At 27.8% G+C, this 14,609-nt stretch overlaps 1 protein-coding gene across 1 annotated transcript in view; it reads left to right on the top strand.

The window, feature by feature from the left end:
• The first annotated feature begins 3,258 nt into the window (after nucleotides 1–3,258).
• The window catches only part of kl-2 (dynein heavy chain 2, axonemal kl-2), a 408,181-nt gene continuing 396,830 nt past the window's right edge, over nucleotides 3,259–14,609 (top strand). Inside the window, exons 1-4 of the mRNA XM_075354141.1 lie at nucleotides 3,259–3,544; nucleotides 10,151–10,315; nucleotides 11,374–11,487; nucleotides 13,982–14,169. Of these exons, the coding sequence (XP_075210256.1) occupies nucleotides 3,259–3,544; nucleotides 10,151–10,315; nucleotides 11,374–11,487; nucleotides 13,982–14,169 (753 nt within the window). The remainder of the gene's footprint in view (nucleotides 3,545–10,150; nucleotides 10,316–11,373; nucleotides 11,488–13,981; nucleotides 14,170–14,609) is intronic.

Here is a 14,609-nt window from a genome sequence, read left to right as displayed (position 1 = left end):
CCGGAAGAATTTTGGCGCAAATTATTAGTGCTAATATTTGGTTACATGAAATTGCCCTTTGAAATTTCAATGATATGACAGCATAGTCCGTGAATTGAATAAATATCTGTGAAAATAAAAACTACTGCCATTATGTATTTAAGACTTTTCCCGCATAAGGTATAGTGCATTTTTTATCAGTTCATCTCGCGTTCCGTTTTATTCCTGAATTAAGATCTCTAGATGATGGTTCGTAGATAATGTTCTGAAATATTAATACATAATAATTATAACGTGTCGATTTCATTAACCAGTTTTAGAGAATAGCAAGACTTAGGTTAATTGTAAGGTTATTAGTAGTGGTTTTAACTTTGTGAATTTTTTATATTTTTTCAAACTAAATTATTCCGATAGTTGACATTTCATTCTCGTAAAAGTGAGCCATATGAAGGGACTTTATTTTAGTTATTACTGGATGTTTAAGGATAAATTTAAAAGTTGAACACCGAAATAAGTTAAAAAGGTTTTTTATTATTAAAGACATCTCATTTATTTGACCATGTACAGAACATGATAAACTTTAGTCTTAATTTTAAATTTTGATAATTGTAACTCCTTAAAGTACTATTAGTTTTAGGTACTGAAATAATTAATCAGTCACTGCTAGAAAGCACAGAAAATAATACTCAAATCAATTATGGTAATCCTAGCAGAAATATAAAATATTGTGAAAATTTTAGCTTCTGTTATTTGTTTAGTAAGTGTAACTCTACCCTGTTTCTCCTCTTGTAGCATGATGTGTTATTGATTGGAATTCAGCTGTAGAGCAGTAGCCAGAAGAAACTATTGAAGAACTAACAACATTAAAATATTATTGATTGAGCCAGATAATCCATTGTCAATCATTCCATACAGGAAGGCAGGCAGGCACTCATCATCTACTTCACTCACTTAAATAACGTTAGATTCCAGAGAAATTAAAGATCGGTGCAGAAAAAAAGAATACCACAGCATGAAAAAATAACTAATTTGTTTTATAGAAAACAAAAATATCTCCAGGGCCTTTCTCACCGAAGCTTTCAGGGTTCCCATGTATCAACACATGATCAACTTACTACATGCTTCCCATCGCAGCAGTATGTGGACAGTAGAAGAGTCTCTATTTCATCTGCTACTGCTTCAACTCTGGCCAACAATTGCTAGCTCATAAGGTAGTGTAAGTCACATTTACAAAATCATTATCGTTATAGATGATCTGTACGTGAAGCTGAAAAGCCACTACATGTACTGATCTGCAGTTGGAAGTCAAATTGGGATCATTAAAAAAAAAAGATTGCATTTCTGAGGAAAACACTTGAAGCCCTGTTAGCCAGCTATATGTGTTGTACAGATGTACAGCTGTTTTTGCCCTAGACACAAAATGTAGGTGGTATGTTTCAGATGTGGGGATTATCTGCTGCAATATTTAAAGTATCCAGTTTGAGTGATTAAATGAAAGTTTTCAATCTCTTTGTAACTGAAAATAACTTATACAAAATGACAATATTGCTACTTTTCATTAGAAAATGGTAAAATTAATTTTTAACTTTCATTCCAGTATGTACTCAACAGCAAATAATGAATACTATATAGTCCGTGTAACCTTTCATGGATAATCAAAATAATTTTTGTTTTTACAACCTTTCAAACATTTTCTGTCAGAAAATGAATGAAAATTCTTTTGAAGGTAGTATTATTGACTTGTAGTACTGGGAATGCTAATATAAAGTCAGCAATGAATCGCTTTAGTTTATGCCTGTGTCACAGATAACAATAATAATTGATTTTACAAATGAATGGTCATACTGAATAAAGGATTAATAAAATTGTGGGATCATTGAGCTTAAAATAATGATAGATGACACTGGGTGATGTTATTTTTAAAAAAATATGCAATGAAGTTTGTGTTATAATAATTTATTTATATTAGCAAAAATAAGTAAATAAATAAATTTCTTGTAAACATGATTAATATTAATTTGATATTTCCAGATGATAAGTCAGTGGAAATTGTATATCTTGATAAAGCTAACTCAAACGTTGTAGACATTAGTGAAGAAGAAATTGATAGAATGGTATGTCTGTCTGATATTATATTACTTAAAATAATATCACTGCTATTACATTTTTTTTGTTTTTAACTGTAGTAGAATTAGTTGAATTTTTAGTCTCGTAAGAATTACTAGTAATGACAAAGCAGATGTTTTAGGAAAAGAAGTGCAGCTGTACTTTATTATTCCTAAATAATATACTTTATTATCGAATTGTATTCAATAATATTGTTCATTCTGAGTCAGCTTGTGGTGTAATGTCAAAGGTCAGAGCACACAGCTAACTGTTAGTGATCAGAAACTGGAAAATAAAACGTACAATTATACCTTAAAGTAAGCATTCAGTGGTATAGCATCTTATATATATATCACTCTATAAGCATCTTCATGTGTTCAAGAAATAAGAAATACATTTTTTTTTTGTTTTTTCTTAACTACATGTTAAATATCCAACTGTGGATGTTTAGACTTGGTACTCTGTGAAATTTTTGTTGGGAAATCAGTTTTTCAGTGAATTAAAAAATGCCTAGCCTGACTGGAATGCTGAACCTTCTGGATGAATGACAGAGATACTTCAGTAGATTCAACATTTATCAGTGTTTACTTTATTTCAATGTTATTGAAAATTAATTAGGTCAGCCCATGTCAATGCTAATGAATTTCACTTAATAAACTATTACTTTAAATTTTCTTTGTATCTTTTACACAAAATATACACAAATCCTATGTCTGATCCATACAATTCAAGTTTTGTTTTTCTCAGAAAATTATTTAGAAATTTCATCATTTATTTTTTTAATTTCTATTTTTTAGGTTTTTTTTTTATTTTCAGTACTGGAATCATACAAGTTAAATAATAAGATTTTTTTATTTTTTATTTATCTCTTATGATGATAAACTAATTCGAATTAATCTGTAATTCTCTTAACTTTATAATATGCATATGTTTTATTTATATTTAGGTTAATTTAAATAGTATCTGCACATCTAATTAAAAGACATAACATCTAAAAGTGTACTTATAAGGAAGATACGTGAATGTATTTCAGGAATGCAACTTTTTAAGGTTACATGATGTATATATTTTCATTGTTTAACTGTCATTTGGGTGTTTTTTGTGGCATTACAGGTAAAAAAAGTGAAATTATTTACTGTTCTGTTGGACTTGAACGAGAATGATTGGAGTCCAATGTGTGAAACGGTAATCGCTGAGTTTTTAACAGATCCAGAAAACATTACATTGACAATTTATTATGATAAGCAAACTCTGGTTGCTCATCTGGGTATGCCTAATGTCCAGGTAGGAGATCTTACATACTTCATAAAAGAACAAGAAGGAGTTACTATTACAGAGGAAAATTTTTTTAATCATATTTTATTTGGAACCATCAATAATGTTGTGGAAGGAGCACTTTTGGAGGCTTTGGAGACTGTTTTTGCTCCTACAATTTTCAACATTAAACAGTGGCCAGATAGTATCCTTATTATGCTATTAATTTTAATATTTAATAGTATTAAATAGATAGTATTTCATGAATAAAGTGCCAGAGCTTAATACGCCTATTTTATTTTGCATTTTTAAAGATATTTAATTTTAGTAGATTATTTTACTGTCGGAGATCTGTTAGTTAATTTCTTCAGATTATCTTTTGATTATTTAAATTAAACTTTTTTAACTTTATTATTTATTTTCAACTTTAATTATTTGAATTTGTTTGCCTCTGCTTATATTTAATTTTGTTTTCAAGTACTCTTAATTTAATATTTCTGTATTTTAATTTTCTCTTCCACAAGTCTGTATTTTTTTTTTTTAAGAAATTTGTTTCTTCTTTTTAACATATTGGTATATTATAACTAATTAAAAATTTTTATAAAACAATAAATTTTTCAGTATTATACTATTAAAGTTAACATTGTTATTCTTTGTCTAGTAATTAACAAAAACAGTGTTTGTAGGATCAAGTTTTTATTTGTAGTTCTATTTTATTTGCTTTCAGATTTGTTTTGAAATTTCCTTGTTTTTTGCAATTCAAAACACAAACACCTTCATTTTATAATTTCTGAATTTTGCTCAGCTGACCCTAATTATATAAAAATAAGCACAAAAATCAATGAATGGAGCTACTTTTATACAAATTAATGGCTTGTATATACATTTTAAATTTATTCCTGTTTCTAAATAAAAAATAAATCTTTTATAAACATAATTTATATATTAGTCAAATTTTAACTTATTGACAATTAATGTTATTTTGTAGCACCTATATTAAAATGTGTTTGAAAAGTTTAATTACTTCTGAAGCAATTTACTATAATTGCTTCTAGGAGCCAGTCAGACTGGATGATCTTGAGATGAGAAGGTGTAAATCTTTGAACAGTTCAAATTGTCTCTTTCTGTGTGCACTCAGAATGGTGCTAAGAAGAACAAATATTTCTTGTAGAGTATGTCTTCTCCAAGCATGGTGAGCACACATAGACAGTTTTTCATTAGACTTCCAGGTACACCGGTTCTAGGTCACATAATGTAAGAGCGCTAAATTACATTGATGAAGAAAAACTCCAAGACTTATCAGCTGCTATGCAACATAGTCCGAACAAGTCCATGCCAAAATGTACCAACAGAAATGCATGGTGTGCAACCCACACACACTGTGTTGTAAGAAGCTCCCTCTCATCCCATATGAAGTGAAAGTGGTTCAAAGTTTATTGGCTGCAGACTGTGAAAAGCAAACTCAGTACTGAGAATGGTTTTAATAGTTTCTAAAAGTCAATCCTGATAATACCTTGGACTGTTCTATACTGACTAGGCATGGTTCCATTTATCAGAGCATGTGTATTAACAGAACTCAGATTTATGGTTTGCCAATAACCCATGTGCCGTATGTATGGATTATAATATCCAGGAGAAGAATAGTCGGTGCAGTATTCTTTTTATAAACAATAAATTAAGCTGATTATCATAAAATCATAATGCTTGAATTCAACAAGATAGCACAGCCATGTGTACACCTTCTCCATGAGGTTACTGCAAGAAGTTTTCAAAAATTAATTCATTTCTAAGGGTTTTTTGGCTACCTCATTCTCCAGATTTAAGCCTACCAAATATTTACTTCATGGATAATGTAAAAAGTAATGTTTATTACCCCCACAGCATTCAGAATATTCAAACTTTTATTTGTGATTTCACCAAGCACATTCCACATGCTCAACCTGTGAGCGTCTTCAGGAACAAGAAGAAATACATGTGAATATATTCATATGGACAATTTCCAACAATTGCTATAAGTTAATGTTACAGATTGTTGTAAAAGTCCATGTTACTTTTACTACAGCAAAAGCATAAGTTACTTTTTGAATGCCCTGTATAATATATGTAATCCTACATTATTGTTTATTTTATTAGTTAATATTATCTTACTTATGATAATTACAGGTAACTGTTTTTTATCCTCTTTCCTCCCCCCCCCCCTCCCCAAAGCCTGGCCCGCACACAAATCTGCTAATAAGCTTTTTCTCACAGGATCAAGTTCAGAATTAAATATTAATTTGAAATGATAATTTCCCATTATTTAGAAATAAAAAATAATTTTAATTAATTTTTTTAAGTAATTAAGGTTTCATAAGAAATTTAACTATCCAGAAATTGACTATTTTTAAAATTATATTTCTTTAATTTGCTGTTTAAAATAACCCGCTTCTTTTAATTTAGGATTTTAGTGACACAGGTTCTGACATTTATTAAATTCACATCTTTTGACTCAACCAAGATTAGCTTTGTGCTAGTAACCCTTGTAACCCAAGTAACCCTAGTAACCCTGAAGCTGCTTCATTGCTTTGCTTACATTAAATTCCAATCCTGATTTTGACTTTAAAAATTTCTAACTGCTCTAGTGAACTCTGTGACTATTTTCACTTTACCTCCATCAGTGAAAAATAATTCTAAATGCTGCACATATTTGTCATGTTAATGAACAAATTAAATAAAATACTATTTTTAAAAAAGTCTTCAGGCAAGCTGAAAGATTGAATAAATACAGTTTGGAAGTATAAGAATTAAAACTTTGTAAGAAACAATAGTGAACTTGCTCTGACAAGCCATTTTATAAATAGTTGTAGAGTAGCGGATAACACAATCGTATACCTCTCACTTTATCATGAATCCTCTAGTAAGGCTTGCATATTAACATAAACAATTTCATCTTCAAAAATCTTTTATTACTGTTAATATTGAATGTGTTTGCAATAGCTGTCTTAAATATTTAACAGTCCTTGCAAAATATTTGTAATCTGATTTAACCTAATTCTTAATTCTTCATTTGGCACTTCATACAACATACTTTTATTGTTGGCTTAGTTTAAAAAATCTTTACCGAAAAGTTTCTCTTCCAAATATTTTTCTCAAAAATGTGTGTTACTTTTTCATCTACATGATTAAATTTCAGCACTTAGAACAGTATCAAAATCAAAATTTCTTTCTTAAAATGACATCTGCATCTCAACTTAATCATTATTTCTTCTTTATTAAACAATTTCAAAAAGCTCTTCCAATCAGTTATTATACTTAAATGACGATCAGAATTTATTATATTTTTTTTCTAGTCATAATCTGCTTTTTCTCAATTCATAATTTTGTTCCTTCAAATTTTCTATTAATTTATAATCATTTTCATTGTAACCTTCGTCTATGTCAATTATTTAATTTATGATGATTTTTTTTGTTACCTTCTTACACATTTCCTTTTTCTCTGTAATTTTTAGTTACAGTTGACACAAATTTTGCCTTTCCTGGGATTTTTTTAACTGCTTGGATTAATAGATTAATGGATTAACTTTATCCTACTTGTTTACTTGTTTATTAACTATTTATTGTCTATTTATTAACGTGTTTATTATCTACTTTATTAACCTTGTTTCTCTACTCACTTTTGTTACCTGGTTTTACAATTAATTTTTCTATTGTTTTCATTTATTACTCTCAAGTTCTCAGTATTTTTTTTATTGAGGCTCTTTTTTGTTGCCTGTTACTTATCTAGTTGTTTCTTTTATACTGCTGATTTTATTGATCAGCATATCTTGTATAATAATTTACTAATTTTTTTTTTATTTAATAATTTACTGATCTTTTAATTACTTAATTTTATGCTATTTATCACATTTATTTTTTCTAACAATTTTTTAAAGGCTATCTCTAGTCATAAAAGAAGAATTTTATATTTTTTTTATTCATTGCATATTCAAAACAGACTTTTATTAATGCATTTATTATGAAAATTTAACCACAAACTTGTTGGAAGCAAATTTAATTTTTTCCTCTTATACTAAAATTATCATTACGGTTCATTTACTGTATTCTTATCAATCCAAAAGTTTTTAGAATAAAAGTTTACTCTTAATTAATTTTACTGTTTTATCTTACTCAATTCAATATTAAAAAAAAATTGTTTTGTGCTTCTCATTCAGTAAAACTAATAATAAAATATATATCTTTTTTTTTAATTATAATTATTTTATATATCCATCCAATTTCTACCTTATTATTTTATATAAATATCTAATAAATTATACTAACACTGATTTATAAAATTACCTGAAATTCAAAAAAAAATTAAAACATGCTTTTCTATAAATACTGAAAATTTAAAAGAATAAATTTTTAAACATAGTATTAAAAAGTAAAAAACAATATTCTCGAAAGTAAAGGATTACTGAAAAATTAGGTTTGGTTTATGAAATAATTCAATTCAATTTGAAGAAAAAAGGATCCAAGCAATGGATTACTCAGTAAACATAAATAGAAGATAATTTTGTAAAGTCCTATTTTTGTAAGACCACAATGAAAACTATGGGGTACAACAGTTCTATTTTGCACCTTAACTTTAGTTCATCCAAAGAGATTTACTACATATTGTATATTGAAGCTATCATTTCCATTTTGCATCAAAACCTTCATCATATTTAGAGAATTTATGTAGATATTGAATATGAAAGCACGCCCCGCTTTATACTGGTTTATACTGATTCTTGAATTCATGCTTAAAAAATATTTATAAAAGATAGAAATGACAAAAAAGTGAAAGAGTTTGTAATTCTGAATTACATAAGATATTTTTAATTTTTAGAAAAAAAAATTGTCATTATTTGCCTTAAATAATAAAATTTTCCTAATTATATTCAGATGCTCATGGGGACTTGATGTATTCATTTAATATCATAATAAAAATGTATTTCTGAAAGGCAATTTTTTATTAGTTTAGTTATTAAATCTGTTCAAAAGAAGTAGAGAGAAAATTTATTTTTTTCTATATATAATGTTGATATGCACTTCTTAAATTGGTACCTCCTGTTTCTTACTTATTATATAAACTGACAAAAATCTACAAGTTCTCAAGTTTTACTAAATATTATATAAAGCAATGTAAGGGTTTTAGTCACAGAAAACCTGTCAAAAACACAAGTTTTGTTTTTCTGCTTTATAAACCTACTTTTCAAAAAGGTACCTTCTAGATACCTTCTTATTGATGGTAGGTTGAATACAAGGAAATTGTTGATTGTTGTTCAATACTGTTTTCACCCAGGCAAGAGCACAGAGGGTGCTACTCTAAAGGTATGGGTATTGTCTCCTCTAGTGAATCTTGATATGTTTTAGGCTTTTTTTTTATTTATCCAGGGCTTTTAATAATTTGTGGTGGCCCTCTGCCCTGTTTCAGCTTCAGAAGGGTGATTACATGCAAAATGAGATCAGTGAACTAGTTATTTTAGCACCCGAGTCATCGTTCTTCATGATGACAGCTCAGAGGTAGAAAGACACTATACAAAGGTTATCTGCAGGGCAGTGCAATAGGACATTTGCTCTGGGTTGTTGAATTAAACTCTTTGATGCAGTTGAGTTTACCCACTGTATGTCACTTCATCGTTTAAGTGGATAAACAATGGTTAAAGGAGATTTGAGGAGTGAGATAAGATTTAGGGCTTGTAAAATATTCCAGTAATGGAATTAATAACATAAGATGGTGATCAGTCTAGAGAAAACCATAATGATCAAAGGTCAACTAGCTGATAAAGCTTGTGTATCAATGGCAGTTTGTCCCACTTTAATTCATTATATACCACTTCAGAAGTATTTACGTGTTGTCCTTGATGAGAATCTTTGAGTGACTCAATATTCACCAAGAAGGTGTGTGATGCTTTCTTTAGTGTCCATAGAATGGTCCATTCCGATTGGAGAATAAATTTCAGAACCATGTGTGTACTTTACAAAGGTGTTTGAGAGGCTATAATGTTATAATGCTGTGAACCTTATCTTAGTCTTGTTTTTTCTTTGCTTTAGTAGGATTTATATATATGATTCTGGCTTTATATCGGAGTTTTACATTTTTATATAATATATCAAAAGTTTTTGACTAATTTGTTGGCAAATTAATATTATTTAAATGATTAATGAATAATATGAATTATAATATACTAATATATATAACATTTATTATAATATTTCTATTATTTCTGCATCCATTATTTTACATGGTTTTGGATTTGTGTGTGGGTATCTAATTAAGATAGAAAGATTTATGGATAGGATTGTTTATGAAATATTATAATTCCATGATTGTTTAGTTTTTCTATAATATTTTAATTTGTTTCTGTATTAATGTGCAAAGTGTAACTTTCAGAAAGAACCTGTTTGTTGTTTTCACTATTATTTTTAAAAAGATGTTAACTTGGTGAGTTATGTGTATATATATTAATATACTGCATGAAGTTCACTGAAAATAACAGCGACACGCTATGAAAGTAGTGACTTGAAAAGTAATGAAAGGGGAAAAAATAGGTAGTAAGAAGTTATTTGTTATGATATATATCAAAATTATTGATATCTTATTGAAAGTAAGAGAAGTCAGTGCAGTGTAGTGTTTTTCTGAATAGGGTGAATAAATAAATAGAAAGAAATTATTTTCATAAAGAATAAGCAATTCATATATTTTCACAAATAATATTAATGAAAGAGCAAGGGTTTTGATATCTCAACTTTATGGAATTTTTTTTTTTTTTTAGTTCAGAACTGTTTTCCTTAAAAAAAATTTCAGGTGTGAAAAGTAGCTTCTCTTCACAGTTGAATTATTTTCTTTCTGATTTGACAAATTTGCGATATAAAATGTGTGGTTTAACAGTAATTTATGTACCATATGAAGCAAGGACTATTACATTGGAGCAAGCAAGTAAAAACAGACAGCTGGTTGAAAGGCTGGAAGGTAAATTGTTAATTAGTTTTGTATTACTTAAAGTAACAATCATATCTGCATTCATATTAACAAATGGAAATTTACTGTGAAATTGATTTTCTTTTTAATGTTTATTTCAAGAGAAAGATATAGTTATTTTTATTCCCAATGTGACTGATTTTATCCATTTTATTATACAACCATTTCTTTATTATTACAACCTTTGTCATGCTGCATATGTATTGTAATAAGATAAATGATAGGTGAAAGGATGGTAATTAAACATGAGACCAATTTATAACATTTGGTAACATTTTTAAAGTAATATTCTAAATTTAATTTTTTTTTTAATTCAGTATTTTTTTAAATAAACATTTAACAAAATGAATGTTTTATTAAATATTTTGCCAATTGTTTATTTTCAGATTTCTAACAATGATGGCAAAATAATATATAACTATAATATGAGCCCTGCTAACAATAAATTTTAATAAATTGTAAAATATTTAAAAAGAATTTTAGTGGTTTGATAAAAAATAAATAGAATAATAAAAAATAGTAATAAATAAATAAATAGTAAATAGTAATAAATAAAAATAAATAGAGTGGAATTCTTGTTTGAAGTTTTTCAGATTTTACTAATTAGTTCTCAAAATTGTGTAACACTTGAACAGATTCCACGAATGTAATATTAATATACTGATTTCTGAGATTGTCCAGTTTTGTTCATAGAAGTTAGTAACTTTTTCCTATTAAAATTACTTTCATTAAAATAAAACACTAATAGATTTATCTATATCTAACAATGAAATATTATTTTAATGATTGCTTTTTTAAATTTTATGGCAATTTATGATATATTTATTGCTAATTTTTTTAATTATTTTGTTTTTAATATTTGCATCCATTTTTAATTTTTTTGAGCGATTGATTTTACCCATTACATGTATTGTTTGTGTGTATATGTGTAATCATACACACACATATTTAAAACCAATAGAATACATACATATGTCATGGTGTCCGCATTATCAACATTGTTTTACAATATTTATTCTTACAGAAAAAATATATAATGTTTGTTGCAGGTGTAATGCTAAACTGGACTTGTCAGATAAGAGTTGCACTTGGAGACCGTGAACAATCTTCACCAACTGAAATGCTGGGGTTGGTTGATGAGCTAGAATTTTGGAAATATAGATGTATGTTTTAATTTATTATAAATTTTCTATATCGGATAAGAATTGATAGATTTTGTGTCATTACTAAGAAATTTTATTTCAAAATATTTAACGTATTTTTGTTTAGTAGCCCCATATGTTTATTAAGGCAGTTTATACTATTATTGGTAGTAGACATATTTTCACTGGCTGAACAGTTGGTTTTGTTAAAATGAGTTAACAGTGGCTCAAATTATTTATTTTGTGGGTACTGTCTAAAATGAATATTAATTAGCTATTTGTAATTCTTGACTTAGTATCTGTTTAGACAAAATTATTATTCATCCATATTTGAAAAAAATGGACATCAAAGATGTCCATTTATATGAGTCAATCACCAAAGATGAAATTTATATATGGTTCAAATCTAGTAAATGAAGACAAGATATTCTTTACCACTATGTTAGTTGCCATATACAAATAATGGAATGCAAATAGTAGTAATTCAAAAGGCATTATCTCCTTCACTATAGAGCCAGATTTTCCTTTATAGTTAACATCTGAATAAATTACTTAATATGAGCATGCTCTCTCCACAAACTTACATGACATCTCATTCAGAACTTTAATAATCTCCTGGACATCCTATAAGAACACGGACCCGTGATAACATAACTATAAGACATTGATTAACCAGATGTAAGATACTATGCTTATCCTAATAAACCAAAGATACCACTGTGTTTTACCTTATTCTTATTTCTATGAGCTATGGGCTGTTTAGGTTTGAACATAAATGTCATTGCTGAATAATCTGGTCTGTTATGATCATGATTGTACTTATTTTAATAAATAGTGTTTCCAATTCTGTACAAAAATGTGTTATTAATATGTATGTTTCTTTACCCATACTATTTGCGTTTTAGTTCACTTGTAGACAAAATTCTAGAGAGAAAAGATATAGGACAAGAATTTATGATAGTGCCACTCTTTCAGTGAATTTTGAAGCATTTGTTTCAACACTAAGTGTAATGTTCTCAACAAAATCTATTGAAGCTGATGCAACATTATTTTTTATGATCCTATCACTTTTCATGTCTGTCAATGAAAAAGTGAAAAAAAATTTCCTGTAAATTTTTTATCTGTTTTGGGTAATATGCCAATACACCAAGGACCCATTTAATTCTTCTGATATTTTTGGAACCAGAAAACTAAATGGGGATCTCAGATGATTAGGATTTAGTTTTAGCAACATGTTAACCAATCTGTAATCTGAGAAATTTCAACTATCTCTGAAAATTTACACAATTTTTTATTAATACAATCTTGACTATTGTCATCATTGTAATGACCATTAAAATGTCATCATTGTAGCAGATTTTACTAATTACCCAAGGTCATAAACTTACTAGTAACTTTATAAGAGCTGAGCTGATAACTCTCATCCAAAATGTAATCCTACACAAACCACTAGGGGAAAATTTTACTAAAATTATTACTTTTAACTTTATTATCACTTTCTGAAGAATTTTTTTATCTGAGAGACATTAACAAAATGTTTACATGCTTATACATATTTGTCTGGTTGTAAGTTCCTTGGAAAGGGTATTATACTCACAGAATTGATAGAAACAGGTTTTTTCTAGCAGGAAATGTGTTTGTAATGGTAATTGGCAGGTAATGGTCCACAATAATGTTTGCCATGTTTGAATTAATTCTTAAATACTAAATGGGCATATATGTTGGATGCCTCATAGGAACTAGCAAATCTCTGCACAAACTTTGAACTACCTTGACAATATCTTCTTTTAATGTTAATAGTTTCTTTTCTAAAAGCTGTTGCCTAATGTTTTGTGGATTATAAACTGGAAATGACAGCACTTCTAATATGATTATTCTTATTAATTTTTGCTGTAAGGAACTTCACAGGTCATGTTCATTATTTTAATTTCAAGATATAAATGATTGATAGGCTCCTCTAATTATTTATTTTTATTTACTGGACAATATCTAGTATACATTTCATTTTTTCACTTTTAAGGTATAATAATGCTTCCTGAAACTTTCTCATGCAAAACGTACAGACAGATATTTCAAACAAAGCTTTATTGAAACGTAATTTCTAAGTTGTCAGATGTCAATTTTGTATATATACTTCCAAAATTGTGCTCTGCAAATTCAGTGGGGAGAAACAACATTATTGGCAAAAAGCATTTCTCCAAAAAAGCTTAAAAAATATTTTTGAACAAAGAAAAAGTATTGGATGAAGTAAGTTGAGTGTTAAGGATTCAATTTATTATTCCACAGGACCCTGTAGTTGTCCAAGCAATTATAAAAAAAGAAAAGGATCGTAATAAGGAGCACAAAAGAGCTAAAGCATTTACATGTGATATTTTTAATGTCTTAGATTTTATTTATTGTTAATTTTTGTACAGACCTTATATGGAAATATATTTTGCATTTATATTGTAATATTTAAGAAATGATATTCATTCAATTTGTGACTAATTTATCTATTTATTGTAAATGTTTTAAGTTTTTCAGCTGAGCCGTGATGTTATTGCTGTGATTGTTATTGCTCTGTTATGCATTTTTTCAGATGAAAATCTGTCTGGGGTAAAATACCAGTTAGAAAATGAAAATTTAATACATGTTACCAACATACTTCAAGCTGCACAGTCTCGTTATGTTCGTCAATTTTTCACCATGGTCAAAGAGATTGAGGTATAATAATAATAATAAAGAAAATTTAGCTGTTTGTTATCAGAATCTTATTAGGTTTTCTCACTTGTGTTACTCTCATTCCAATATCTTCCTATCATGCTTATTTTTAAACTCAGCAGTTGCTTATAGAATTTTTTCTGTTATTTTATACTAAATGAATTTATAGAAAGAAATTTATACAGTTATTGATGACATACCAGACCAATTTACTACATTGTTTTATAAGTTTTTTAGAATGCTCTCGTTTGCTTTTGGAGCCATTTTTTGGTAATTAGTGTTTTTTTTTTCTACTTTGGTATCAACTGGTATTATCCAGATGGTTATTTTGATTTAAGTAGGAAAAGATGTATTTATAATGTGATTGAAATCTAATGATTATTAGATCTGAATTATGTTGCTTACATACAACTTTGTTTTTTTACTTTAATTCTTAATAAAGT

Source organism: Lycorma delicatula, chromosome 1, assembly GCF_047948215.1.
Source record: "Lycorma delicatula isolate Av1 chromosome 1, ASM4794821v1, whole genome shotgun sequence".
NCBI lineage: Eukaryota > Metazoa > Arthropoda > Insecta > Hemiptera > Fulgoridae > Lycorma > Lycorma delicatula.
This window is presented reverse-complemented; position numbering and strand designations above follow the sequence as displayed.